Genomic DNA, 26,655 nt, shown 5'->3' with positions numbered 1-26,655 from the left:
CATGCCATTAGCCTTGGCTGCCACCAAACTAATGAAAACAATTAATCAGCGTGCTTCACGGAAAAACTCTTCAGATTGGTAATAACACTTAAGAAGGAACCACTGGCAACATCCTATGAAGTTGTATTTAAATTTAAGAGAAAGACATTTCATTTAGAATTTGCTAAATGAAGACGTGCTGGGAAACAGGGCCCTTTGCCGGGGAACCAGCTGCCTTTCCCAGTGTTGCTGCAAAGAGCTGCTGAGTGGGGCCGAAAGAAAAGGTGTGGGATCAGAACATGGGAGGTCAAAGGCACGGTTGTCCAGTTGCCCGATGGCAACATGGTGATGGGGACAGAACAGCCATGGGAAAGACAGGATCCACGGGATGGCAAAAGAGGAAGGTGCATTAAACCCCATCCTTCCTCATTCCCAGTCATAAAAATTTGCCTCTGAGTTTATTTCCCACTGAGATAATGGAATTGACAGTGAAGTTTTTAGTTTGGCTAACCCACGAGTAGGTCCCACAGCTAGACACAGATAACAAGCCCAGCCGGGGGTAGCAGGCCATCATGTAAGCAAGGTGGAACACACTGGCCTGTGAAACAGGGCCGAGGTGATACCCGCCACTCTTGAATCACAGTACCTGTCCTCAGGCAATGGGGATCCAGCAAGTTTGGCCACCGTAGGAAACAGGTCCATGTTGCTTGTTGGCTGGTCAATCTCTTGTCCAGGTGGTATCACCCCAGGCCATCGAAGAATGCCTGGAACACGGATTCCTCCTTCCCAGTTGTTGGCTTTTCCTCCTAAAGCACCACGACAGAGGAAACAAGGAGATCACAATCTTGTCAACTCTCACATTGATGTAGTCTTCAATGCTCAACTTGGGGCGGTCGATTTGGAAGAGCCAAGTGCTCTAATGACATGGATTCAATGTGTATTTCATGAGCAATAATGGGATGTGTTGCAGTGAAAGGCAATAATATATATGACACAGTGACCACCATGCATGACATGCTCAGCACTATAGGGTGGGCACAAGAAAGACTTTATAATCGGGAGACTCAAATCTCAAAACAACAGAAATCCAAGTCAATGACTCAGTAATTAAGTCTAATAAGTGGTGGAGTTACAGATACAAATCCAGCTCTTTCCAACTCCAAAGTTTGTGAGTTTAAACAATTCTTCAGTATCACTTCATCTTTGCAGCAAAAGAATTGGTGCCAAGTTGACTGTGTCCTGCCAGAAGAGGGTCCCAGGTATGCCATACTCAGAAATTCAGGAAGACACAACTGATCCGTGGAATTAAGAAGGACCACTACATTGAGCACATCTTTCATCCTCCCAGCAGTTAACATGGGTACCATCTTTAAGGCATAAGTCAGTGTCCTAGGATGGTTTCCTGGGGCTCAGCGGGTGAAGGTAAGGGGTACACCTGTCCGCAGAGCCACATGAGAGAGTGGGTGAGATGCACCACTGTTAAAAGCAGAAAGTGACACAGAAATCCACAGGCACATCCAAGGTCTATGTATGTCACAACTCGAATGTCAGAGGACTTTGCTAACATCCCAGAACTCTAGGTTATGGAAGAGAAGTTTTAAGACAGCATCGCTTGGTGCAAAACCACTTCAAAAACAAAATGAAATAAAACACAACTCCTGGAGAGATCCTAGAAATATCACAGCCTTCCAGAGATTCTAGATCCCCCGGGGAGCTCCAAACCACAAATAGCCACCTGGTGTCAACACTTCTGCCTGGGTACAAAGACGTTGCTTACCTCTGCTCAGGTGAGATACACAGAGTGCCCCCAAAGCAGGCACAGGACTGTGGGGGTCAGTTGTGCCTACAGCTGCCAGACCCACCTAGTACGATGGCACCAGGATGGCTTCGTCCACAGCTAGTTTTCTGATAACAAATGGTTATACTCAAGATATGCTCAGTGGGTGGATCTGAATCCGCTACGTGTAACATCATGAGACTCTCCTCTTGCAGTTCTTAATCTATATCCAGAAACTAAAGAAATGTATCAAGAAACATAATCTTGTGCAATTTTCTAGAGCTGTAAAAGAAGTGTTTTTACAACAGCCCTAGTTAAAAAAAATATTTAAAAAAACTTCTAGCAGATAATAAACAGTTCCCAGCACACACTGCCTACGCAACAACATGCCAGACGAAGCATGCTCACACATTTCCAGGCATGTGTTGATGAGCAAACACGGTTGCTTGTCAGATGGTGTGGCTTTGAGTATTATTCCTCCTGCCATATTACACACATGTGTAGTATGGAGAGGGACACACACAAAGTGTATCTGTCAGGATGAAAAAAGCACAGCACAATGCTGTCTGGGGCACCACAGTCATCATTAATGAGTGGAGTTTACAGCCAGTCAGAGCGTGATCACAGAATGCTTCATTCATTCGGCCGACGTCTATTAAGCAACAATGTACTAGGATCGGCTATAATGTTGGAATTTAAAATATCCCAGAAACGATTTGAGCTTATTACACGTACTAAGTGCTATGGATTGCACGTGCCCCATCAAACTCATGAAAGCTTGAGCTCTGTCCTCCAAGTTTTATGTTCTAGAAACTTGCCCCCACTGTGACTGTTGGGAGGGTGGGGAATTCTATTAATGGTGATTGAAAGGTGTTGATTAGATGGTAGGACCATGCTGCAGAGAATGGATGAATAACGGTGGTCATGGGCATGGTACTGAGGGCTTTGAAAGAAGAACGCGTGAGAGATTCTCTCTCTTTCTCTGCTCCAACATTCTCATCACGTGAGACCCTGTATCACCAAAGGACCTCATCATAAGCGTTCCCTGGATTTCCCAGTCTCCAAAACTGTGAGCAAAATACAAATTACCCAGTTCCAGATATTTTGTTATAAGCAACAGAAACAGACTAATACACTAATCCATTCAATCCTTACCATCACTGTGTGAGGCAGGTGTCCCCTTTCACAGTTGAGAAAGCGTTGGCAGAGGTTACACAGCGAGGAATAGATGGTACCAGGGGGAGTTCCAGAGTCTGCCCTGCTAAACACTAGGTTTTACTGATTCTCAGATCCCCAAAGGGGTCACAGCAATATATGAATATGGATTGTGTCCTACAGAAACTCAAAGTCTCAAAGGACAACTCAGATACATCCACAGGTAACTCTAAGTGCCAACACAAAACTCAGGGAATGTTTTTTTTACCGGGGAAAACCTGCCCCGTGTCAATAAGCTTTGAGTTGGGTTGGGAAGTGAGAGAGAAGATTAGGAAAGTTGGAGAATGAGGTTGTGGGGGAAAGGAAAAAAAAAAAACAGGTTGAGTAATCTGGATTTTTTTTTTTCCTGAAAATATATGGGCAGAGAAAAAGGCATAATCTAAATTTAAAATTTGTCCAATAATCATCAGATTTACACTTTTAGCATTTTGGTGGTGTTCTCATCATGGAAGGATGATGGCTGACTGACTCGGTCCCTGCTGGCAAGTGTAGAGAAGATTCTTCCACGGTTTACTCCAAGATTCTTGTTAGGAACAGCTGTCTACAAACCAGGTTTCTATTTTTGTCCTTCCGAATGTTACCACACAGCAGGTCAAATCACTTTTAATGGGGAGAGCATATGCTAGTCACTCTGATGCTTCATCTGGGCAGAGTTTTACAGAAATTCTATTTTTTCACTTTTCTCCTCTTGGGTGTCTTCCCACCCAGAATAACACTGTTGCCCTGAATTGAGGTAAACCACACTGGAGCGTGTGATGAGTGGAATTCACACTAAATGTTTTCTTGCCCAAAATGCTATATTCTACACTGTCCTTGATTTACTCCAGGGACTAAAACCCACCAATTATAGACATAACGATATTTCCACCTATTGTCAGAGTAAAAATAAAAACCAAGGACCTGTTGATGTCAGTATTCAAAGGAGATGTAAAGAATTGAAGAATGCCCTTAAAATTAATCGACACACTTTGAACAATTAATTAAGAGTGACTACTTAAACAATACATCACACTGCTAACAAATCTAAGCCAGGGATTGGCAAGCTTTTTCTCTAAAGATACAGATAGTAAATATTTTAGGATTTATGGGTGACTTCCCCAACTATTTGACTCTGCTGTGCTAGCCAAGAAGTAGCCAGAGACAAAACATCCACAAATGAGCATGGATGCGTGTCAATAAATCTTTATTTACAAAGTCAAATTTGGGGCCACATTTGTCCACATGCCATAGTTTGGTTACACCTTGCTCTAAGTTATTGAATTTCGGTTTGGGGGGTGGGGTAAGGATACCAACCCTGACCTTACTCCATATAATATTAAATCCTTCAATATTGGCGGAAAACATCATAGCAACTTCTACTAACAATTTGTTTCTTCACTTAATTGGACTCCTTCTTAATATCTTCGGCAAGAATAAAAAACTAAAACAAATATATCTTAGCCTGGAATGTAAAGCTAACCATATCCCACCTGTGGTCCACCTTTCTGACATCATACCTTGGTTCGGCTGAGCCTCACTTAAATGTCCCAGAAAACTGTGTGTCCTTTCTTGCTGTCTGGAAAGTTCCATTGCTCTTTATGTTTGCTCTGTCAGGATTGGACCCCACCCAAGTTATTTCTATAAATCCTTGAAAGCCTGGGTAACATGCCCCTCCAATGTCATCAAGTCTTCTATGGCCACCACAGCGGGTAATGTCCTACTTCCAATGTCCATGGTATTGTTCAAATCCAAGTTTATAGGATGTGACAATTAATGACAGTCAGTTTGTTCAGAATCAATTCTATGCACATCTTATTGTTCCAGTGGGACCAATCATGCTTGAGAACAGGCTAAGTCTGATTTACCACCGAATCTAGAAGTTCACAACATAATACCTTCCAAAGCGATGATGCCCAATGTATTGTTTGAATGAATGAAATAATTAATCAATCAATGAAGAGTATTGCTATGGGGAGAAAAGTAACAACCCTACTGATGAATGTGATTACAAGTTCCTATTTCCAACCTCTCCTGGTCTCTCAACTTTGCTGGGCTTGTGCATTTCCCTAATCAGTTCCATTCCAAAAGTCTTCTCTACCAGAGTCTTTCCAAATGGCTTGTCCTTTTACTCTCAGAAGAGAAACTCTCTTTCCTTTTCATCCAGGAAAATAAGCTCATAGCATGAGCTACCTCAAGTCCCTGCCTGCATGGGGCCCAATTTAACCACCGCTACCACGGCCTTCCCACTGTCTCTGCACTTTCCGCAGCTACAAAACCCTCCCTGTCCTGCAGACCATGCCAGACCACACTACCTCAATCTGCTTCATTTCAAAAGGAAGAAATTCAAGCATCCCATTATCCAACCACAACCTCCTGCCTTCCAAGGTTGCTTTTTCAACAACTGGGCCCCAACTCTGCCACATTTAACTGTGTGGTATTAAGGTCACACATTTTGCATGAAGTCAACTGAAAGTGCAATTCGATGCAATCCAGTCCTCTGTCCATGGCAATGTTTAAGACACTGATGATTCCGCAGTTCCATTTCCTCCTTAACTGGACAGTCCCGATCATTCTAAAGAGCACATCAAATCTCAGTGTTTGCTAATTTTATCCTATTTATCTAGTCCCTGCAACCAACTCAGATCACATAATGTGCCGTTTCAATCATTTTCTTGCCAAAAGACGAACGTCCATAGATCTTTGGCCATGTATTCTGGCAGAACTCCAGCCCTCCATGAAAATGACTATCTGTTCTTTATAAATCCAGATCTTCTTAGTTTTATGCTTCCAACAAAAGGGGCAAAATAGGGTTGCTTACTGCCAGTGTAGTGATCCCCAAATGCAACCAGGATGTCAACCATCCCCTGTAATCCTGCTTGCCACCTTAATATCCCACATGCTTCCCTAGTTCTCTCCACCCCTTGTCCTTCAGCAGCTAACTCTGCTTCCTTCTACAGAGAGGAAATGGAAGACTTCGTGTGAGGACACTTTCAGCTTACAGCCATTAGACATTCAAGCCTACCAGCATCTGCTGTCCTGTCTCTCTCTTCAGTAGAAAATACCCCTCCTTTTTCAAAGACCAATCCTCCTCATATAGTTTAGACTTCGTGTCCCATGATATCGGAAATTTGACGTTCTCAATTATCCATTGCATCTAAAATATCTCTCTATTGAAGTTTACTCAAGAGAATGAAACATACTCCAATCTTTCCCATTACCAACGTCCTCCTTTCAGCCTGCCTCTCTTCACGACCAAATTTCTTTTAAAAATTTGAGAAATTTTTAACCTTTCACAGCCCTTCTGTCCATCTGTCCTCTGCCCCTACGTCTCCACTAAAAATATACCCATTTTCATGTGTATTAAATACAATGAACTCTTCAAGTCCTCATCTTATGTGATGTTTCAGCAGTGTTCATTGCTACCCACCATGCCTTTCCCAGAATCTTCTTTTCTCTCTCAATTTTCTTCCCATCTCCCCAGTCACTCTTTCAATGTCTTCTTCATGTGATCATCTTCCATCTCATCTTTTATGTTCAATTTCCTAGAGGGCTGGTCCTTGACCCTCTTCTCTCCTGACACTAAGTAATCGCATTCACACCCCTCCCCACATGCCAACCACATACGGAACTCTGCCTGTGAGTCCTGATTCCTAAAATGTACCTCTTTTCACCTAATTATGCAAGCCAAAAAGGAGAGCAATTTTGTCAATGTCTTCCTTTCTATCAAACCCAATATTTAATCAATGGCCAGCACCAAAGGATTTATTTATTGCACTCAACCATGCTCTAACAGCTCTCCCTTCCTCTGGTTAAACTATTTATCTTTCAAGTCCAAGCTCAAGTGTTTTCTGTTTTCATTTATGTCATCAGTTAGAAGTTGTTTCTTATAGCATGTTCTAGATTCTGGGGATACAGAGGTGAGTAAGATTATGTTGTCTCCCATCATAAATCTTGCATTCTAGTAGACAACATCAATACCTTGCACTCACCAGGTGCACTTTCCATGTACTCTACCTGTATTGACATTTTCACGTGATGACAACAATCCTCTGTGATATTCCTACAACAACAATCCTATTATTCCAATTCTAAAGATGAGAAAACTGATCTAAAGATGAGAAGACTTTACTGAACTTATCCAAGACCACACAAATAATATGAGGCAGGGCTAGGATTTGGATCCAGGCAATTTAGCTCAATAGCCTGGCTGTTCTTGACTTTCCTATCACTCTACTTCATATCATTCAAGGTTTCTTAATAATTTCTTATTAACGTGTTGACATCTGTCTCTGCCATCAGAGCATAAATGCCATAAACTAGAGTCTCTGCAAGAGTTTTTCCTAACCAAATCCTCAGTATCTAGTACACAGCCTTGCTTGGTGCAGGTGTTCAATAAATACCTGTTGAATGCATGTCAGAGTGAAGTGTCGCTCTGTTCCAGGTCAGTTCCCCAGTCTGTGCTTACCTGTTCTAATCTCCTCCCTGGTTTCTCATCATCAGTTTTCTATGCCTTCAACCTCAACACTTTTTGTCTTTCCCTTCGCCTATAAACAAATATGTATACAACTGTACATCCTAAAAAGACAAAATGTCCTTCTCTTCTCACCTGAACTCCTTGAAACTGGGAACATTCAGCATCTTCACACTGACACCTCCAACTTATTTTTCATTTGACCTCAGCCTGACATCTACCCAAGCAGAACCATCAATCTCTTCAGCAAAGTTCAGCCATGAGCGTCTATTTCCAATTCCAAGGGTCACATCCCAGGCTTTACCTGTCTGCACTTCTTTCTAGCATGTGACATTGGTGATGACACTCTTCCTGAAACTCCCAAACCTCTCACCCTCCATGGCCACACTTGCTGTGGTTCTCCTTACACTTTCTTCAACTACTCTGCCTCAGTTTTCCTTATGAATTATTCCCCATTCATTCTTGCTCTCCAGTCCACTGCTGTACTTTCTACTCATCCTATAAACTGACTTTGGGTGACATCCTCTACCTGCAAATATATGTATTCATTCATGTGGACATGTTAACTTGCATGTAGGACACCTGAAACTCAATAACCCCAAGTCGAATTCAGTATCTTTCCCACCCCAATGGCTTTTAAACTTAGGCGGCAGTGTTCGCAATCACCACTACGGTGTGAATACATGATTCCATAAGCCTTACCCTGCCACCACTTAGCCTAACAGCCAACAGCTAATGCCAGTTTTACCACCCAAATAGGTCGTGAATCTACCCTCTCCCTTTTTCCCTCTCCCTCAGTTCAGAACACTGTTGTCAACTGCTTGGTGTCCGACCGCAGCCTGCAGATGTCCGTCCTTTAAATCCACACTACAGCTGGAATCTGCGCACTGAATCTACCCACGTTCCATCTCAGTTTAATGCCCTGCAATGATCCTTCCTCCCCATCAAAGCTCAGCTCAACACCTGCACCTGGCACCAAGCCTCCATCACCTGACCCTCCCTTCCTTGTCAGCCTCATCATGTGACATCCCTCCCTCACCCTTTGATCTCTAGAATACCCAGCTGCTCTTGTACTCCCCATAAGCATCTCGTGCTTGCCTGCTGTGAACTTCCCACCCCTCCTCCCCCAGCCAACACTTCAAAACATCAGCCTGCAAAATGTGAGCTCCTCCTGGAAGGCTCCCTGAATTTCCAGGTGGGACTATCTGCTTGCCGTTCCTCCTTAAGGGTTCCCTTACCAGTACATTATACCGAAATGATCTCTCTCTGCCTCGACAATTAGAACATAAGTGACCAAAGATCAGGGACCCTGTATTCTTTGTCCTTATACCTGAGGAGCTGGCCTTGTGTCTTGCATGTGCTACACATGAACATATGAATAGTGGACACATATGATTGCATGCCAGTCACATTTAACCCAATGAGTGAATGGATAAGTGAAGATAATGTGATGTTCTTTCAAAGGTGAAAAGGCTGTGGGACACCTCCTGGTAGACTAAGCAGTGACATGGCCTGAAGGGCCAGTGAAAATGTCTGCCAACATCTGAAGATAGAACCTGAGTATAACTACCTTGGAATAAACGACCAGAGCCTCTGTTATCTGCTCCCCGTCCCCCAGTAAAAGTATCAATTGCTCTCTGAAGGCTGTGTTATTGCATGAGGGAAAGAGATGCTGAAATCACTGACTGTCAGAAGCAGCTCATGAGGGATGTGGACTCAGCCAACCCACTGCTCTTGGAATTTGCACAAAAGGCTCAGGAGAAATGCCAGAAGAGGCCGTGCCTTCCATGCAGGCACCGGGGAATTTTAAAAGCATTTCTCTGCACATGGAGAACGTAGACATTATCGAACACTCAGGAAAATATGGTTCCCCTTCCCATATTTCTTTAGAAAGCACCTACAGAGTTAATTTATCCATTCCGTTGACATTTATTACTTGCCTGTAGGCAGAGGAAAAGGGACAGGGGAGGGAAAGCTCCCTTCAGCGTGACCTTGACTTGGGAGAGGGATAGTAATGAAGCCAGAGCTAGGAGTTTAACCATTCTCTGCTGAGATGACAGGGAATCCTGTACTGTGAGAAAGAGGCAAAGAAGCCTAAAGTCTGCTATAAGCAGATCTTATAGATCCTGGTCTCATCCAAGGAAGGGTATTTTATCGGAAAGGGGAGAAGTACTCAGGGAGAGTCCCAGGAGACAGAAGGAAGGGAAATCTGGGAGGCGTCCACTATTCACTCAGCAGGTGTTTAGTGAGCAGCTACTATGTGGTTATTTTAAGCACTGGTATAGAGTGGTGAGTCAGGCAGCCCAGATCCCTGCTCCCAACGGGGCTTACATTATAATAAGAGAGACAGACTAAGTGGAAATAAAGTCAAGAAATGGGTAAAATATCAGATATGCAAGGAACTAAAGTAAGGTGACGGAATGAGTAGGAAGGGACAAAGACTTTTCATTTGGAGGTCCAGGGAGCCCTTACAAAGGCAGGGATGAGAAGATGTGTTTTCCAACAGAATGAGCTGCCAGTGGAAAGGCCAGGAGGTGGGAACAAATTAAAGTGTTGGGAGACCCGAGGAAAAGCCAGGAAGAGAATAGAAAAGGCAAGCAGGAGCAGGTCACGTTGGGACTGTGTGCAGCCGGGTGCAGACTTCACCTTTTATTCTTGGTGGATGGGAAGATAACAGTGTGTTTTAAGAATGGAATAAAGCCACATGAAGATGGAGGCAGAGACTGGAGTAGTGCGTCTGCAAATCAAGGAATGCCAGGATCGCTGGCAACCGCCAGAAGCTAAGAAAGACAGCGAAGGATTCTCCCTTAGAGCCTTCAGAGGGAGCAGAGTCCTGCCCACACCTTACATTCAGACTTCTGCCTGTAGAACTGAGAGAAAATAAATTCCTGTGGTTTTTAAGCCACCCAGTTTGTGGTTCTGTGTTACATCAGCCCTAGGAAATTCAGAGCTCATTGGGTTTATGTTTATAAAAGCTCATTCAGGTGCCTGGGTGGAGAGTGGATGATAACAACAAAGAAGCAGCAAAGAGACCACCCAGAAACCCAAGAAGAAAGCTCCGGGAGAGGCCATGGTGGCCTAGAGAAGACTGTCAATGATGGAGATAACAGATGCAGATGTCAGATACCCTCAGGAAATAAAGTGTCCAGGATATGCTGTTGGAAAATGGAATTCAAAGGGGTCAAAGAAAGAGGGAAAACCCCAGCTTTGGGGGTTGAGTCACCGGGTCAAGAGTCCAGTGAGACCAGGCAGAGTGGGGGATGCATGGGCATGGGGGATGAAGGGTTGACTTTAGATCTGCTCAATCAATGTGCTGAGTGAACCTCCAAGCCCCATGTGAAGTCAGCAGCTGCACACAGGTGCAGGACTCCAAGAAAAGGTCAAGGTTAGGGCTATGGGATGCCATTGGAGGTCATGGCTTTGGATAAGATCACATAGGATGAGCGTGTAGAAGGGAAAGGGGCCCAGGACAGAGCCCCGGCAGTCTCCAATGCTGAGAAGTAAGTTGGCTGAGAAGGAGCCGACCTTGAAAATTGAGAAGGACCTTCCACGAATTGTCTGCACCTCTCTCTGCAAGGAGAGCCCCAAGGGTGTAAAATCCTGATTTAGAAAGTGAAGCTGGGGTTGGTGTCACTTGTTCCTTCAGTAAGAGAACCTCAATTTGCAGGACTCTTGTCTTGAGCTGCTATTCAACTGCATTGACACATACAACGGCACAGAATGAATTGTCTTTCAAGACTCAGCCTCCCGGATGATTTAAATAGACCCAACATCTGGACGGGGTGCAGGAACACAAAGTGAGAGTGTGTCCTAGAAAGAGTGCAGGATTGCATAGACATCTTAAATCCTCTCTTACTTTAAAGCAGTAGTTCCTACTCCCGAGGTCCCAAAGTAGTAATGTGGACCTTTTCAATACTTCAACAGCCCGGATGGAATTATTTTTACATTTAACAGCAATAAAGGGTCACAGGCAAATCTAAAGGATAAGTAATACATAATTAGTTCTTTATCTTGCTCTCTATGAGACTGCAATAACGTGGTATGGGAACATTCTCAAATTAGCTAGAAGCTCTGATGGAGGCAATGATTCCTAAATTCTTGAATGTGAAGATGAATTATTCCTTAGAAAACTGGTTTTATTAGGTTAACACAATCATTCAAAACAGGTGAAGAATAGATAAAATTTATTTTAATAAGTTCTCAGAGGTAAATATATTAGAAACTACTATATGAAGGATATATTGCCAAGATCTCTAAAATTTGACCAGAATTATACCCAAAATACACATTTGACTCTACCTCTATCTCTTAACTTCCCTTTATGCTAGAGCTTTTTTGACAAAAGCAAAATGTACCTATATCAAAATCTAAACAGGAAAATCACAGTGAAAACAAATTACCTCTCACCATATACCAAAATCAGCTCAAAATGGATTAAAGACTTAAATATAAGACCTGAAACCATAAAACTCCTAGAAGGAAACATAGGGGAAACACTTCAGGATGTAGGACTGGGCAAAGACTTTATGAATACGACCCCAAAAGCACAGCAACAAAAGAAAAAAACAAACAAATGGGATCATATCAAACTAAAAAAGCTTCTGCACAGCAAAGGAAACAACAGAGTGAAAAGACGACTTATAGAATGGGAGAAAATATTTGCAAACTATACATCCAACAGGAGATTAATATCCAGAACATACAAGGAACTCTTTTATTGTGTGTGTGACATAGTTCACTGGATATTTCTGTGGGGTACAGAGTTTAATATCATTACCTGTGTGCAATAGGTGATGCTCAAATCAGGGTAATTAGTATATTCAACACTATACAATGTAATCAATTTTCATGGCCCTTTACCAATTCTAGCAATTTAACAGAAAAAAATAAATAAATAAAAAAACAACCTGAGCTAAATGGGAGCTGAATAGGACTTTCTCAAAGGAAGACATACAAATGGCCAATAGACATATGAAAAAATGTTCAACATCACTAAACATCGGGGAAATGCAAATCAAAACCATATTGAGATATCACCTCACGTCACGAGACTGGCCATTATCAAAAGACAGAGAATAACAAGTGCTAGTGAGGATGTGGAGAAAGAGGAATCCTCCTACACTGTTGGTGGAACTATAAATTGTGCAGCCATTATGGAAAATAGTATGGAGGTTCCTCACGCAACTAGAAATAGAGCTGCCATACGATCCAGCAATCCCACTGCTGGGTGTACACCCAAAGGAATGGAAATCATCATGTCAAATGGATACCTTCAATCCCATGTTTATCACAGCTCTATTTATAATAGCCAAAATATGGAACCAACCTACATGTCCATCGGTGGATGACTGGATAAAGAAAATGTGGTGTACATACACCATGGAATACTACTCAGCCATGAAAAAGAATACAGTTCTGCCATTCACAGCAACATGGATGAGCTTGGAGAAAATTATATTAAGTGAAATAAGCCAGGCACAGAAAGAAAAATACCACATGTCCTCCCTAATAAGTGGAATCTAAAAAATAAACAAAGAAAGTAAAAAAGAAAAAAAGAAAGAACTACAATGACACGTACTTTCAGAAGGAGAGAACAGAATTGTGGTTACCAGAGGTGGAGAAGAGGGAGGTGGAAGGGGGTTAGGGAGAAATTGGTTAATGGATGGATACAAAGAATGATTACATTTTGCCATGATGAATATGCTAATTATCCTGATTTGGTCATCACATACTGTACACAAATATCAATAGTCAACTCTGTACCCCTCAAGTATGTAAAATCAATTATTTTAATTTTAAAAAAATAAAATACATTTTTTTGCATAGTTATGCAAAAAAATGAGATAAACAATTAGTGTTTTCACTACCCTTCTTACACAATATTAAATCTTTATTTCTTAAATGCAGACTACACAGAAACATAACATTCCTATCATTAAAATGTATAACCTGTTTAATCCTAACCATTGCACCAAATTAGCCTGCAGATTTCATTTGCAAAACAGATTTAATTTGGGAATACAGTAGAATCAGTGAGTTCAAAGACTAAGGATCTTTTTGAGGGGTTTTGATGTAGAGTAGAAGTCAATAATGTTCAGAAAAGGATGTTCTTTTGATCAGGACATTAAGTGATGTGATTCCTCTGTATCTGCATCAACCATGACTGTGTGCTTGAGTTTGCAGATTTACAAAATGAGACGTGGACACTTACAAGTTTTGGTCACTTCCCATAGCTAGAAGGAAACCACATCTTTCTTTCAGGGCCTTGTATTTTAACAATGTTTCACTGTGAACTTGATTTCAACTAAGTATGACAAAAGGATAACGGTTTCCAATCGAGCAGTGGCTGAGATATTAATACAGCGTCTTACATTGATGTTTCTAGCACTCGAGTAAAACATTTGTAATTTATTAAATTGTTGTGATTTTTCCCCCAGATATTTTCAATCCGCAGTTAGTTGAATTCGTGGACGTGGAACCCCACGGATATGGAGAGTCGACTTTATGTGTAACGTTCTTAAGCAAAGTATTGTTTTGTGGCTATTTCTATTACTGTAATTTAGGTACATGTGTCATTGGCAGCCGCTAAGCTATTCTGGAACCTAACAAGCATTCAGTGAAAGGATGAATGAATGGATGAGCTAGTGCATGAAACAGCCTGTAACTTCATCTTTAGAGATGCTGCAGTCTACAAGATAAAATAGAAACAGCTCTCTCCACGCAAGCCACAGCCTCACGGGCATAAGCCTGCAAGACCTCGTGTTAATATCCACTTCTCAGTACTCTAAAATTAGGCAGTGCACACAGAAGGGCTGACAGTCTGCTGGGGTTAATCCTGTTCAGATTAAACCACCTGTGTCATTCATTGAACCCATATTAAATATTGATCATGTGTCCCACATCGAGCCAAGTGACAATGGGGTATAAAGAAAGTGGGTGAAATAGAGTCTGAGCAACCTACAAAGGTTGTCCAGATACACAGACCAGGAGCCCCTTTGTGCCAGGTGCCGGTTAACCAAAGATGTAAGAAATGGTCCCTGTCCTGCAGGTGCTCGGATGTCTTAGGACTCCAGACGTGCACATGCAGATGTAAACAGAAGCCTAAGTTTTCGGAGGCTTCATGCCATCAATGAGATAGACACTAGATGCCTCTTCTCTGTCTCTCTGCCTCGGTTGGGGTGTGAGCCTCCTCACTGAACTCCCTGTGGTCTGCAGAACAAGCTCTTTGCTGCTCCTTCTCAGCACGTCTACCGGGGCAGGTGGTTGGGGGACACAGGGAGGCAGGAGAGCGGGGGGCACGAGCAGACAGGCTGGCTACCTCCTTCCCAGCCCTGCCTGCTTTGCAAACACTTCTCAGACCCCTCGGCTGAGTGAGGCCATCTTCCCTGTGCACCACTGGCTTCCTGTGCATGCAGATGTTAACGCCTGTGTTAAATGACATATTAAATTGCATGGGGTCTCCCTAGATTTCCTGCCACCACTCAGCCACCCACCCAACCAATCAAGGTTTCTAAACAAATCAATGGATGAAAGCATTCCACATATTATCCTTTCCTATCCTTGAGGGTGAACTCTGATTTCCTGAGTCCCTAGGAGTCTGTGAAACCTCACTAGGAAGGGACACTGAAAGAGCCAATAGCTTTTCCTTGCTTGATGCCAGCAACGTCAACAGCATGTGCTTTCTGACTTCCCAGCATCTTCTTGACTCATCCGGGTGGTCTTCACCATTGGGGACACCATGCTCACCTGCTTAATGGGCCACCTCTCTTAATCCTCCCCCTTTGGCTATGGCATGGATAGGCCCCTTTAGGAACCTTATCTAAGTCTGTGAAATGAGCCACATTTATTGTAATCAGATACATTTGTCTTATATTGCAGCGTATACACTATACAAGCAACTTGAGGTTAGTAGCTGGGTCTGATCAAATATCCCCAATATTTGCCTGACTCATGATGGGAGTGGATCAGCTGATGCTGCAGAAAGAATGAAACTTCAGCTCAGAATGCCACTGTGGGTTCAGGGAGGCAGGATAATGGGCCCCCAAAGACGTCCTCGTCCCGATTTCTGGAACCTGTGACTATGTTCCATTACATGGCAAAAGGGACTTTGCAAATGGGATTAAGTTAATGATCTTGAGGTGGGCCCAGTATAATCACAAGGGTCCTTATAGGGAGGCAGGAAGGTCAGAGTAAGCACAGAAGATGGGATTGTGGAAGCAAAAGTCAGAGAAAAAGAAGGAGATGAGAGGACATTGAATTTTTGGCTTTAAATATGGAAGATGGAGCCATGAGCCAAGGACTGAGGGTGGCCTCTAGAAGCTGGAAAGGAACAAGAGTGGATTCTCCCCTAGAGCTTGCAAAAGAACGCAGCCCTGTGACACTTGTTTAGACTACTGAGATACTTACTTCAGAATTCTGAGTTCTAGAACAACAAGTTAATAAATCTGTGGTGTTTTAAGCCACTAGGTGTTAATTTGTTACAGCAGTGATAGGAAAGTCATACACATGGGGCCGAGGGGTTCTTGTTTTAATCAGTTACCCAACATGGGGCTGAAATGACATTTAGGGAGACACCCCCTCATTCCCATGTCTCGACACAGAATGTGGGCATGTAAGTTTTGTGGGGACCACAATATAAATGGCCACTTTGGCCACCTGACTGTCCAATGCCTGTGACACAAGGTAGTGCCCTATATTGCAAAGCGGCACAGGGACAATGGAGAAGCTCTAAGATCAAAGAAAAGGCAGCCACCGGATGAGCTGGGAGGCCAGAGCTTGTCAGCAGCAGCACTTCTCACCTTTATAGATGCCATTGCTTCCTCCGTGCATTTCTCCTTTGGCGGTCACTTCCTCTACGTGGGCTCCTTGGTCCGATGTGAAGTAGACCAGGGTAGTGTTAGCCAGTTTCAGCTCATCTAGGACATTCAAGACCTGCCCTGGAGGGGAGACGAGACTCAATTTTAAAACAGTTCAACCTTCGCAAAAGAAAGGGAGATGGTCGACCTCCTCCACCGGTCTGTTCATTTCAAAGAGTGGAAAAGAAATGTTCTCATACATTGGAGTTTGTTCCACGAGGATCCCAGCGTGGGATGTGATTATAAGCAAGGCCGACAGACCCCAAGAAGACTCAGTCATTGACTTAAGTATATTTAGAAGCATCGTCCGAATCTCTGGCTATCCGGAGCGATTCTGCGGGGAGACCTGATAAAGTATTGTGGAAGTATCAGGCCCATTGATCAAGAGATGCTTGTGGGAAGACGGAAGGAGAGAAAGGACAGATTGCTGCTGTCACCGGCGCTGTGGCCCTGAGATGACGAAAATGTCTACGGTTGCTCTCCCTTACGGAGTGGGAAACGTCTTCCTTTAATACCGACAGTGGACCCAAGTCTAAAATTATCCGTCACGACTACTAATAGCCTTCATGCTTTCCTTTTTCTTGTCCTCCAAGTCCCCAAACTTAACATTGTATGCCACCCCCAAATAATAACACTTCCAAATAATACGAACAGCAACAACAACAATAATAACCACTGCTGCCACCTGTTAAGCACCCTCTAGATGCAACAAACTTTGTTACATGTTTTCTTGTTTAGACCACACTAACCTGTATTGTAAATAGCATCAGCTCCATTTTACAGATAAGGGCAAGAATGCTGGAAAGAGACAAGCGACCCCTGCAAGTTCAGACAGTTGGAAAGTGGGAGAACCAGAAAGTAGGAGTTAAGTCGGATTCCAAAACCCAGACTCTCAAACTGTGCACAGGTAAGTGGACAGACTCAGTGGGAATCACAGAGGAGCAAAAAAGACATGGCAGGTGGGGGGGCATTTTAGAGATACTAGGGTGCTTCAAAAGTTCATAGGAAAATAGAATTAAAAGATAATTACATACTGAAATACCTATGAATGAAATACGATGGCTGCTGTCTTCTTCAGAGTAGTGCAAAAGGAGAGGAAGTAAGTATTGGGTAAAGACTAAACACAATTAGCCGTGAGTTAATAATTGTTAGCCATGGGTGAAGGGTGCATGGAGGTTTGCTGTGCTATTTTGTCTATTTTCATGTATGCTCAAAATTTTCCATAAGAAGACAGCTGAAGATTGAAGAAAGGACTGAAACTTGGACTCTCTGATTTGGAAGCTGTCATCAGCTCTCAAATGATAAGATAATGGTGGTCAAATTAAAGGTACACAATGTTGAGTTTCCACAGAGACGCCCATAGTCAAGTACTGCTTGTTTCATTCAGTGAGTGCATAAAACTAGACTTTGCTATGTTAGAGTCTGAGTCCATTTTTTGATGTTTGACTGCTACTAGTTTTTAAGCCTCACCTCTCCCTTTTCTGCACGTGCCCCACAAGCTGGTAAGAAATCCTGGGTGCTCCCTTCCTCGATGCTAGCAGGAAGTTGGAACTACACAAGCACCAACCTGCATGCGGGTAATTCTCATCCAAGCCCCAACTCCCACCACCAGAAAAGCAGGACCAGCCTCTTTTCCCTGCACTCTCAAACTATCTTGATATTAGCTTATGAGCTTCCTGGATCTCCCCAGAAAGCATCCTTATGTGAGCAATAAACCTTTTCAGGTCCTCTTGGTGTGTGTAGCATCATCAGTCTTGACATGGGCACCAAATTTTGGGTGGGGTCCTGCTAGTCACTCAAGGATGGCCGATATCTTTTGTAGCAGCCATGATTAAATAGTGGGTGCTGAATACATTCTATCCAGCAGGATGTCACACCCAGGGGAGACAGACCCTCCACCCGGCTGGAGTCTCACCTGCTTGGTCCAGAAAACAGGGAAAAGCACTGCAGAGTTAATGCCCCACAGAGGTGGCAGAGGTGATTTCTGATGCAAAAACAACACTCGAGTCGTTTGTTGAGAGACATATTCCTGCTATTTGATTGCAAATGCCACAGGCGAGAGTACATTCAATCTTTCTCGATTTTTAACTCGGATGACAAACATTCCTAGAACCCACACCATATATGTAAATGTCAGATTCAGAATTAAGAAATAAGACACCCGAGGGCCAAGGGCCACGTTAGCGATTTGTCTTCCATGATAAATCACGATCAGCTAGACATTTAGTGTGGTGTTATCTCCCACAGCGACGTGAACCACCTGTGCACTTGGGCTTGGGGTTATTTGGCTGTGACACTAATTTAAGCCTTATTACTTTCAAAATGGTAATTAGCTTAATGAGTTGAAAGAGAAAGAAGCAATAAGGTGACAGAACCCACATTTATACTTTGAAAGAAAAATGCCCCCTTTTGCTCATATAACAACGTCTGTGCAAAGTAATACAGGTAGCAGAGGATCGAGGCTTTCACTGTATTGTAATTAGAAATTAGCAAAAGAGCATGCAACCATACACCTTCATCTCCGATAAAATTTACCCTTCGTATATTTAGAAATATCTTAGCACGAAGAAAATGCCATGAAGAAACGTGATGTAAAAAACGTGGCTCCCATGATAACTTATGTCCACACAAAAACCTGCACACAAATATCGCTACCAGGTTTATTCATAATTGCCAAAACTTTGGAAGCTACCAAGATGCCCTTCAAAAGGTGAACAGATAAATAAATGCTGGTAATTCCCAACAGTGATATATTATTCAGTGCTACTGAGAAATGAGCAATCAAGTCACAAAAAGACATAGAGAAATCTTAAATGCATATTTCTAAGTGAAAGAAGCCAACCTAGAAAATTGACACACCATTTTGATCCCAACTAAGTGACATTCTAGAAAAGGTGAAACTATGAAGGCAGTGACAAAATAAGTGGCTGCCACAGGGACGGAGGGACAAACAGGTGCAGAACAGAGGACTTTTAGGGCAGTGAAAGTATTGTGCATGATCCTACAGTGGTGGACAGAGGACCTTACGCTTTTGTCAAAACCCAGGGAATGCACAAATAGTCACTAATGTAACTATGGACTTTACTTAATAAGAATGCATCAGCACTGGCTCATGGATTGTAATAACTGTACCACACAATGCAAGATGTAAATAACAAGGGAGACGCGTACAGGAGGGATGGACTGTATGAAAATTCTGTACTTTCTACTCAATTTTTCTATAAACCTAAAACTGCTCAAAAGTAGTCTATTAATTTTTACAAATGCCTTCTAAATACAATTATGACTCCCAACCTTCGTCATTCATTCATTCCCCACGTGTTTAAGAAGCACGTATCTTACACAGACTGTGTGCCAAAGGCTGGGGTACCGGAGTTTCAGGGACAGCTTTCATGCCCAAATCCTCGCTCACAATGCACTGCCTTTGCTCTGGCCAGCTACCTCCTGTTGACAATTTCCCCTCTAGGCAATTTTCACCTCCAGACAAATCTACAGCTGCATTAAGCATACAGATTCCTTCGACTAAAATATCTTGCTTCCTTCCCCATCTTAATATTCATCCCTAAATATTCCCTCAAAATTCCAATATTTCAAATAATCATGATGAGATATTTGACGTGCCCTCATCAAATTTTCTTATTCATTGCCTAGAGCGATAACTCTGATTATCATTTTCATCAAAGGTGCCCTATACAAGTGGGATTAATACAAAAGAAAGTAGCTGGGGCCACTGAGCAGGTATGAATAGTGGAATATTTGGCTCAATCTGCTAAGAAATGGTCAAATTTCTGATTTCCTTTCAGTCCCTTCTTTCCCAAAAGGCATGCTCTGGACCCTGTACTATTTAGGTCTTAAGCCAGAATCTCACTTGTAAAGCCCAGAGCCCATTAATCACTTAATTTTTCAAAAGATTGGTCTTGTAAAGGTCTAACATATTTCTCTCCTAAAAATTCCAAGCAGAAATCTCCCATGAGAACAAATCCTGTTGTATTATTCCTGCCTTCAGAGCAATATATTGCAAGTCAGAGGTCGCCAAATATTATTTTTCAGTAAGGTTCTCAAGGTATAATGATACCAATTTATATAGGATGATAGTTTTGAATTACCAACTGTGGGCTGCAGGATAGCTTATAAATGAAACGTTTTATTTCCAGTGCTTTCTAATATGGCCCTCTGAATGGAACAAATACAGAAAATAAGCTATTTCAAGAGCACTTTGTTATTTAACTGGAGACAAGAAGAGCCAGCTTATCAAACTGAAGGCTTCCTGACCAGATTTTTTGTAATACTGAAAAGAAAACACGGAAATGTGAAAATCTGGCTCCTTCCTGCAACTGTGGATACCAGGGGCAGAGAAGGCTTAAATTTGAGAGAGTTCATTCATTCCACTTACTCATCCCACAAAGGAGTGTTAAGCCACCAGGAAGAGTGAGGCACTGTGATACACTATGCAGGAGAGAGAAGGGTTTCCAATCAACAGGCAGAATTCTAGTCTTACCTGAGTAAGGTGTCATGGCATAGGACTAAGTGCTCAAGTTCCTGATTCTCCTTCCTGATTTAAGCAGACTTGGTTTGCAACCTGAATCCCTGCCTTGCTCACTGGGATTCTTTATCTCTGAACCAGAGATGATAAAAGATAATAGTAGAGGCTTTCCATGAGGAATGAATGAGGACTTGAGTACAAAACACTTAGTCCAGGACTGGCCCCTCAGGGAGTGCTCAATGCACCTTAACTTCTGTAGTGGAGTTAAAGTGATGGCTTGCCCAATGGGGAATTTGTTATTTCAGTTAATGCAGCTTTGTCTTTTCTTCTACAAGATAGACTGTGACCTTAAAATATTGGAGCAAAATGCTATAACATAACTATTTACATTTTTGAAAGCATTGGGCTCATTGAGGAGAAAAAAATCCCCCTAAAGTCCACCCACCATGAATAATTAAGAATTTTTACCTTCTCAATGTAATTCCAGGAAACACAAGGAAACCTTAAATAGTCCCCCTAAAACTATTTTCACGAGTGAGTTAGTCCTTCTCCTGACCACCAGTTTGACGGTGAGACTCCAATATTCCCACGGAGGCTGGCATTTTAAGATCGATGAGAGTCATAATAATTGCTCCATGTGGTGGGGTGACTGTGACTCTCCACTGGCCGTGGGAAATGCTGGGCGTCATTCCAGGAATGCAGCATTAAGCCCTATATTCTGATGTTCTCCTGAACCATTTATCGAGTGGGAGTGACAAATTCTGCTGTCACTAGCCCTAGAAAGGCAATTCTTTGTTAGCTTATGTAGGATTAGTAGCATAACCAGCATCCCATACATCAGGACTAACTTGTTACTATGCATAGATTTATCATCTCCACTTAGAAGCAATGTCCATTTAATGTAGGTGAACTCAATCTAGTTCTTCCTGATATAAATGATCAAGACTTCTAAACTTCAGTCCTGAGCTTCTCCATTCATAAGGAGCTCAAGGGACCGCACAGATGGGATATTTGAAAGCATATAATTTATCTATCACACAAAATCAAGTTCAAAAGCTTACACATTCAAGAGAAAAATAGCATTTGACCAAAAAAAAAAAAAGTCCTAAATTGGATTATTATCTGCATTCCATTGTTGAGACACAAAAGTGATCTGTGACCTTTGCGGGGAGAGGTTGGTGTTGTTTATTATAGCTTTTCACTGGGTGTTTGATTTGCGGGTATTTTTAGGGAGAAGCAAGCAAATGGTATAAGAGTGAAATGAAAGATGTGCTGTTCTGTCTTATTCTATGGATCTAATGCAACTCTTGCATGAAATGTAGCCTGGGACTCAATTAGTCAAATGCCAACTGGACATCCAGGTCTATAGAAGACAATGAAAGGAAACTCCTGCAGGATGGTTTCAGGTGAGGAAGGGTCAGTTCTACTGCATATTCTATTCTGACCTTCTGAATGATCAGAGAAGGGCACCTTCTATCTCCCCTAATGACTGAGCAGGAGAGAAGTGGCTCCAAATTTTGCCATGAACAATTTCTGTTGCGTGCCAACGTGTCATTCACAAACAGATGACAGCAGAGCCATCCTCTCTGAAGGTCTTTGGTAAGAGCACGGATTCTTCCCTGACAGAGAGGGGTCAACATACTCAAAGCCAGATCCTGTTTGTTTTCCATTCAACCAGACCTACCCCATTCGTTAATTTAGGGATCGTCCTTTTTACTATTTTACTCACTACTGCATCTTTTCAGTTAACATAAAAATTGGACCAAAAACAACTTTAGAAATATCCCTAATCATGTATCCAAATAGCTGTGGAAAACTGAGCAAATAAATATTAAGAAACTGTTTAGATTAATGTATGCATTTTTTTCTTTCCTTCTGCTGGTTAACCCAATGGAATAATCAAGAACTTCTACTTAGAAAATAGGTTCCCCAGTGTATTCTTCTTATATACTTCTCAGTTTTTAATGGGCTTATTTCATCACTGGGGATCATGCTAAAATGACACGTGGGGTGTGGCCCTCGAGAACTTGAATTTCTAAAAGCAAAACAGAACCAAGGTCCTACGTGATGCTGATGGTGCCTGTCTGAAGACCACGGACCACAATTTTTGAGCAGAAAGGTTACGTGTGACTAAATGTTTGATCAATATTGACATATAATAAAAGTAGATGGTTGGTATTTCACAGATTTCATGAACCACACTGATAATGAGACTTGGCTAGAGTTGCAGACAATCTGACACGTAACGTTCATCTGCAGTTAATAATCATAATACACATAATTAGGATTGTTAAGGTAATTAACACATAGAAAACTGTAAGACTGAAATGCTGCCATTCTATAGAAGACCCTTTCTTCTTTGCACTGCTGTCTCCCTCTCAGGCTGGTTCCTACCTGAGTTTCTATCATCTCCTGGAAATTCATTGTTATTTTGTGTTGTACCTGGTTGTTAAGACAATGTTGTGATTTCCTCCATTAAACCCATCTTTGCCCTAATCGTGGCTGTAATGTGTGATTTATCTCCCTGAACTCACATCTGCTGTAACCATCTGGGATGCTTTCACGGCTCTACTCTACTATCTTCCTGGATTAACGATAACTTGAGTTTTTGTTTTTTTCCCCAGTATGTTGCATTTGCTGGAAATAATTAGAATAATTCCAATGTGTTCTCACTCTCACAGAGCAAGCCAGTGTTTTTCTGTGTACATGAGGCAAATGCACAGAAAGAACAGAGTCTCTGCATCCCTCCAATGGAATTACACACCTGTGTCTGGGAGAAAAATCCCAAAGTGGCACGCCTGCTGGTCAGAGGAAGCCACTTGAGATGGGTGCCAGTGGACAGTTTCCACAGGGCCACCAACATCACGATGGAGCCATGGGCAATCAGACTGACAGGAAATATTTTGAAAAGGCAGAGTTCAGAGTGAATATACTATCTGTCCACTCTCGATGCAGTTACGCCACTGCATTTCCCAGACTTTCTCATCTTGCAGAAAATAAGGGGAGATCTTCTGATGCAGCTGTTTGCTGAGTGGAATGGCCACCAGCTGAACTTGCTCTGGGGGGTGACCCACGAGGGTGACCAGATGCTTGGGGGACCATTTCTATGACAGAAGCCAGTGCAAAGCTCTGGCAACAGATCAGCCAGAACTCCTCCAGCAACATCTAACTAGAGGGGCAATTTTAACCTTCCTGTCTGAGCAGAGATGCACTACCATGCCATCCATATGCATTTTTATTTCAAGGCTACATCTTTGCACTGAATTTTACCATCTGTACAGCAGCAGATACAAAATTCAAAATGCTGTTTCCCTTTACTGAGACCTTGTACATTAATTACAGATCCAAGCCCTACTTTCCAATCAAATTAAAACCTGGACACATAAACTAACACCTTCCACGTCTCCTCCCCTGTGTTTTGCTCTTAATCAACACGACCTTGATTTAAAAGCAACAGGTATTCAAATCTATCCCTGACCCCTCATTTTGACCTCATTTTTCAAATATATACACGGGTATTCAGTGGACTATTATTTAGAACATAGCTTTAACCCATACTCCTGGATGATAACATATCTTTTCTTTCTATGCCTTGAAATATTTAACTAGCAAATTAAATGTGCTCATTGGAAGGGCTGGAAGGTGGAGGAAAAAGTATTACCCAAAATGCCTCCGCAGTACCCATAGCTACATGCTGCTGTCCTGTGCATTTGCTATTGAGTTTTCAACTCAGTTATCTTTTTCTAGTTTAAGCATTTATAGTGTATGAGGCAAACCTGGGAACTGGGAGGGAACACTAGAACACAGGAGTTGGAAGAAAACCATTAGAAAGTTGTTGGTCCAAACAGCTGTGCTTTACAGACAACCTACAGCTACTGAGGAAGGCACTCTCCACCAGCATCCAGATCTATTGTCTCAATTAAATGCAACAGTCCAGAAATCTTTTCATGCTGGTGAAAAGCAGTGCAGTGTAGTGGTTGCTGGGCAATCTTACACAAGCTTCTTAACTTCTCCAAATTGCTTCCTCACCTATAAACTGCAGATGATGATAAAAAACATCTCATTGAGTCGTTGCGGAGATTAAATTAAGTAATCTATGTAAAATGTTTAGATACACGACTAAAATATAGTAAATGCTCTTATATTTTTTATAATGGTTAGTCAATAAATGTTTATTAATACTGTTGTAGCTGCTGCTCTTGTGTTATTGCTATTATTAATATTAAAAGCACACTCCCATATATTTTTATTAATCGTGTTGGAATGAACCGGGCAACTTGATTCCTTGATAATTTGTGATGCTATCTTCTTGATGGAAATGATTTATAAAACAATGTTAAACACTATTCATTTTAATAAATTCAAGGAAAAATAATACGAGTCCTGGGCTTGAGAACACGAAATTAACTTGTGGCTGCTTAGAAACGGCAACACTGTTATAGAGCTGATGAGACACAGAGGTTAATTATTTGTGAGCTAAATTAATTTAGAGACCCCAAATCAATATTCTACACAATGAATTTCCAAGTAAGTATTATCACCAAGCTTTGGTTTCAATCACCAGACCTTCCTTGGTCCTGCCACGGTGGCCTCACCCCATCTTTCTATTTTCTCCACTATATCCTATTTCAATCTCTAGGCCAAGGCTGCAAAAATCTCTTTCTGCAGAGAATTTCCTACTTTTTCACAAATTCAGATTTACTGGACACTCACGTAGAAAGTGAAGGAAAAGATCACCATGCATAATATCTGTTCTCTCTATTCTTTCTGCCCTGTTATCACTGGGTTTTCTGACACCCAGATTTACTTTAAGCTTCCCACAGATGCATAACTGAAGCATACATTTAAAATTCAGAATAGGTTAATGCAGAAGAAAAATGCATTTTTGAAGATACGGATTAATTTGCAAGACCAAAGCATCTAAAATTAACACAGTGGAGAGAGAGCCCTATATTGACCACGGCATGCATGTGGGATGTCGAATGGGTGGGCAAACAGGGCAGACCAAGGGTTATGGAGAAAGAAGGCAGAAAATCACTTCAACACCACTGCCACCCATACGAGACAGGCAGCAGGGCAATTATGCGGTTCAAATCTTTATGTCCCTGTGGTCATACCTTGTTCCCATATTTCATCCCACTTCAGTCCTTGATATGGGCCCCATGGAGGAATTCCATTCCTCTATTCTTTAAAAAGAACCCAGTAAAGAAATCCAATCGACATGTTTGTGGGACTCATGAGTCGTTCAACTATCAAACACCAGGAGGTTGCCCAAGGCATTGAAGTCTAATGTTGAAGTGTGGATGTGAAGGTTTGCTGAGCTGAACTCCAGTGTAGACAGCAGTCAACTATAAGTCACTTTTCTCCTTGGGCAAGCTGTACAACACCTCCCACTGTTGCCTGAAGAGCAGAAAGAGAAACCAATGCCAAGGAACAGGCAACTGGCATTTAGACAGTGTGTGGGGGGTAGAGATGACCCTGCCCTGTGACCTCACCTGCCAGTACCACCTACACCTGCTGAGCAGAAAAGAAGTGGTCCTTCAAATTAAGAAATGCTTCAGGTGGGACTCTGGAGCAATTACAAGCAGAGAAAATGAGACATTGCATTAGAATAAAGACCCTCCTCTAGGAAATGGCCATTCTGAGGATGGTCATCTTGGCTGGTAGCATGCAGTACACATGAGCCACAAGTAGCTAAGGCATTTATTGGCATTGGGTGAGACAAGGTGGGAGGAAACTCATAGCATATCATTTGTCCTTTGGAGCATGCATCTCAAAGCCAGATGCAAATGAATTTATACTCTACTGTGTGGAATCGGTCAGTACTAACACTTGGTCTAGTTATATTGTTCTGGTCAAAGAGTCCCTTTCTTTCACCCAAACCAAATGGACTGCA

The 26,655-nt window shown here is 42.2% G+C and overlaps 1 protein-coding gene across 1 annotated transcript in view; it reads right to left on the bottom strand.

The window, feature by feature from the left end:
• Positions 1-26,655, bottom strand: part of STS (steroid sulfatase) — a 77,020-nt gene that overhangs the window by 18,796 nt on the left and 31,569 nt on the right. The window contains exons 6-7 of the mRNA XM_063084104.1: positions 16,220-16,357; positions 626-785 (exon numbers count right to left, since the gene is read on the bottom strand). Of these exons, the coding sequence (XP_062940174.1) occupies positions 626-785; positions 16,220-16,357 (298 nt within the window). The remainder of the gene's footprint in view (positions 1-625; positions 786-16,219; positions 16,358-26,655) is intronic.

Source organism: Cynocephalus volans, chromosome X, assembly GCF_027409185.1.
Source record: "Cynocephalus volans isolate mCynVol1 chromosome X, mCynVol1.pri, whole genome shotgun sequence".
In the NCBI taxonomy this organism is placed as follows: domain Eukaryota; kingdom Metazoa; phylum Chordata; class Mammalia; order Dermoptera; family Cynocephalidae; genus Cynocephalus; species Cynocephalus volans.
The sequence above is the reverse complement of the archived record's forward strand: the minus strand, read 5'-3'. Positions and strand labels throughout refer to the sequence as shown.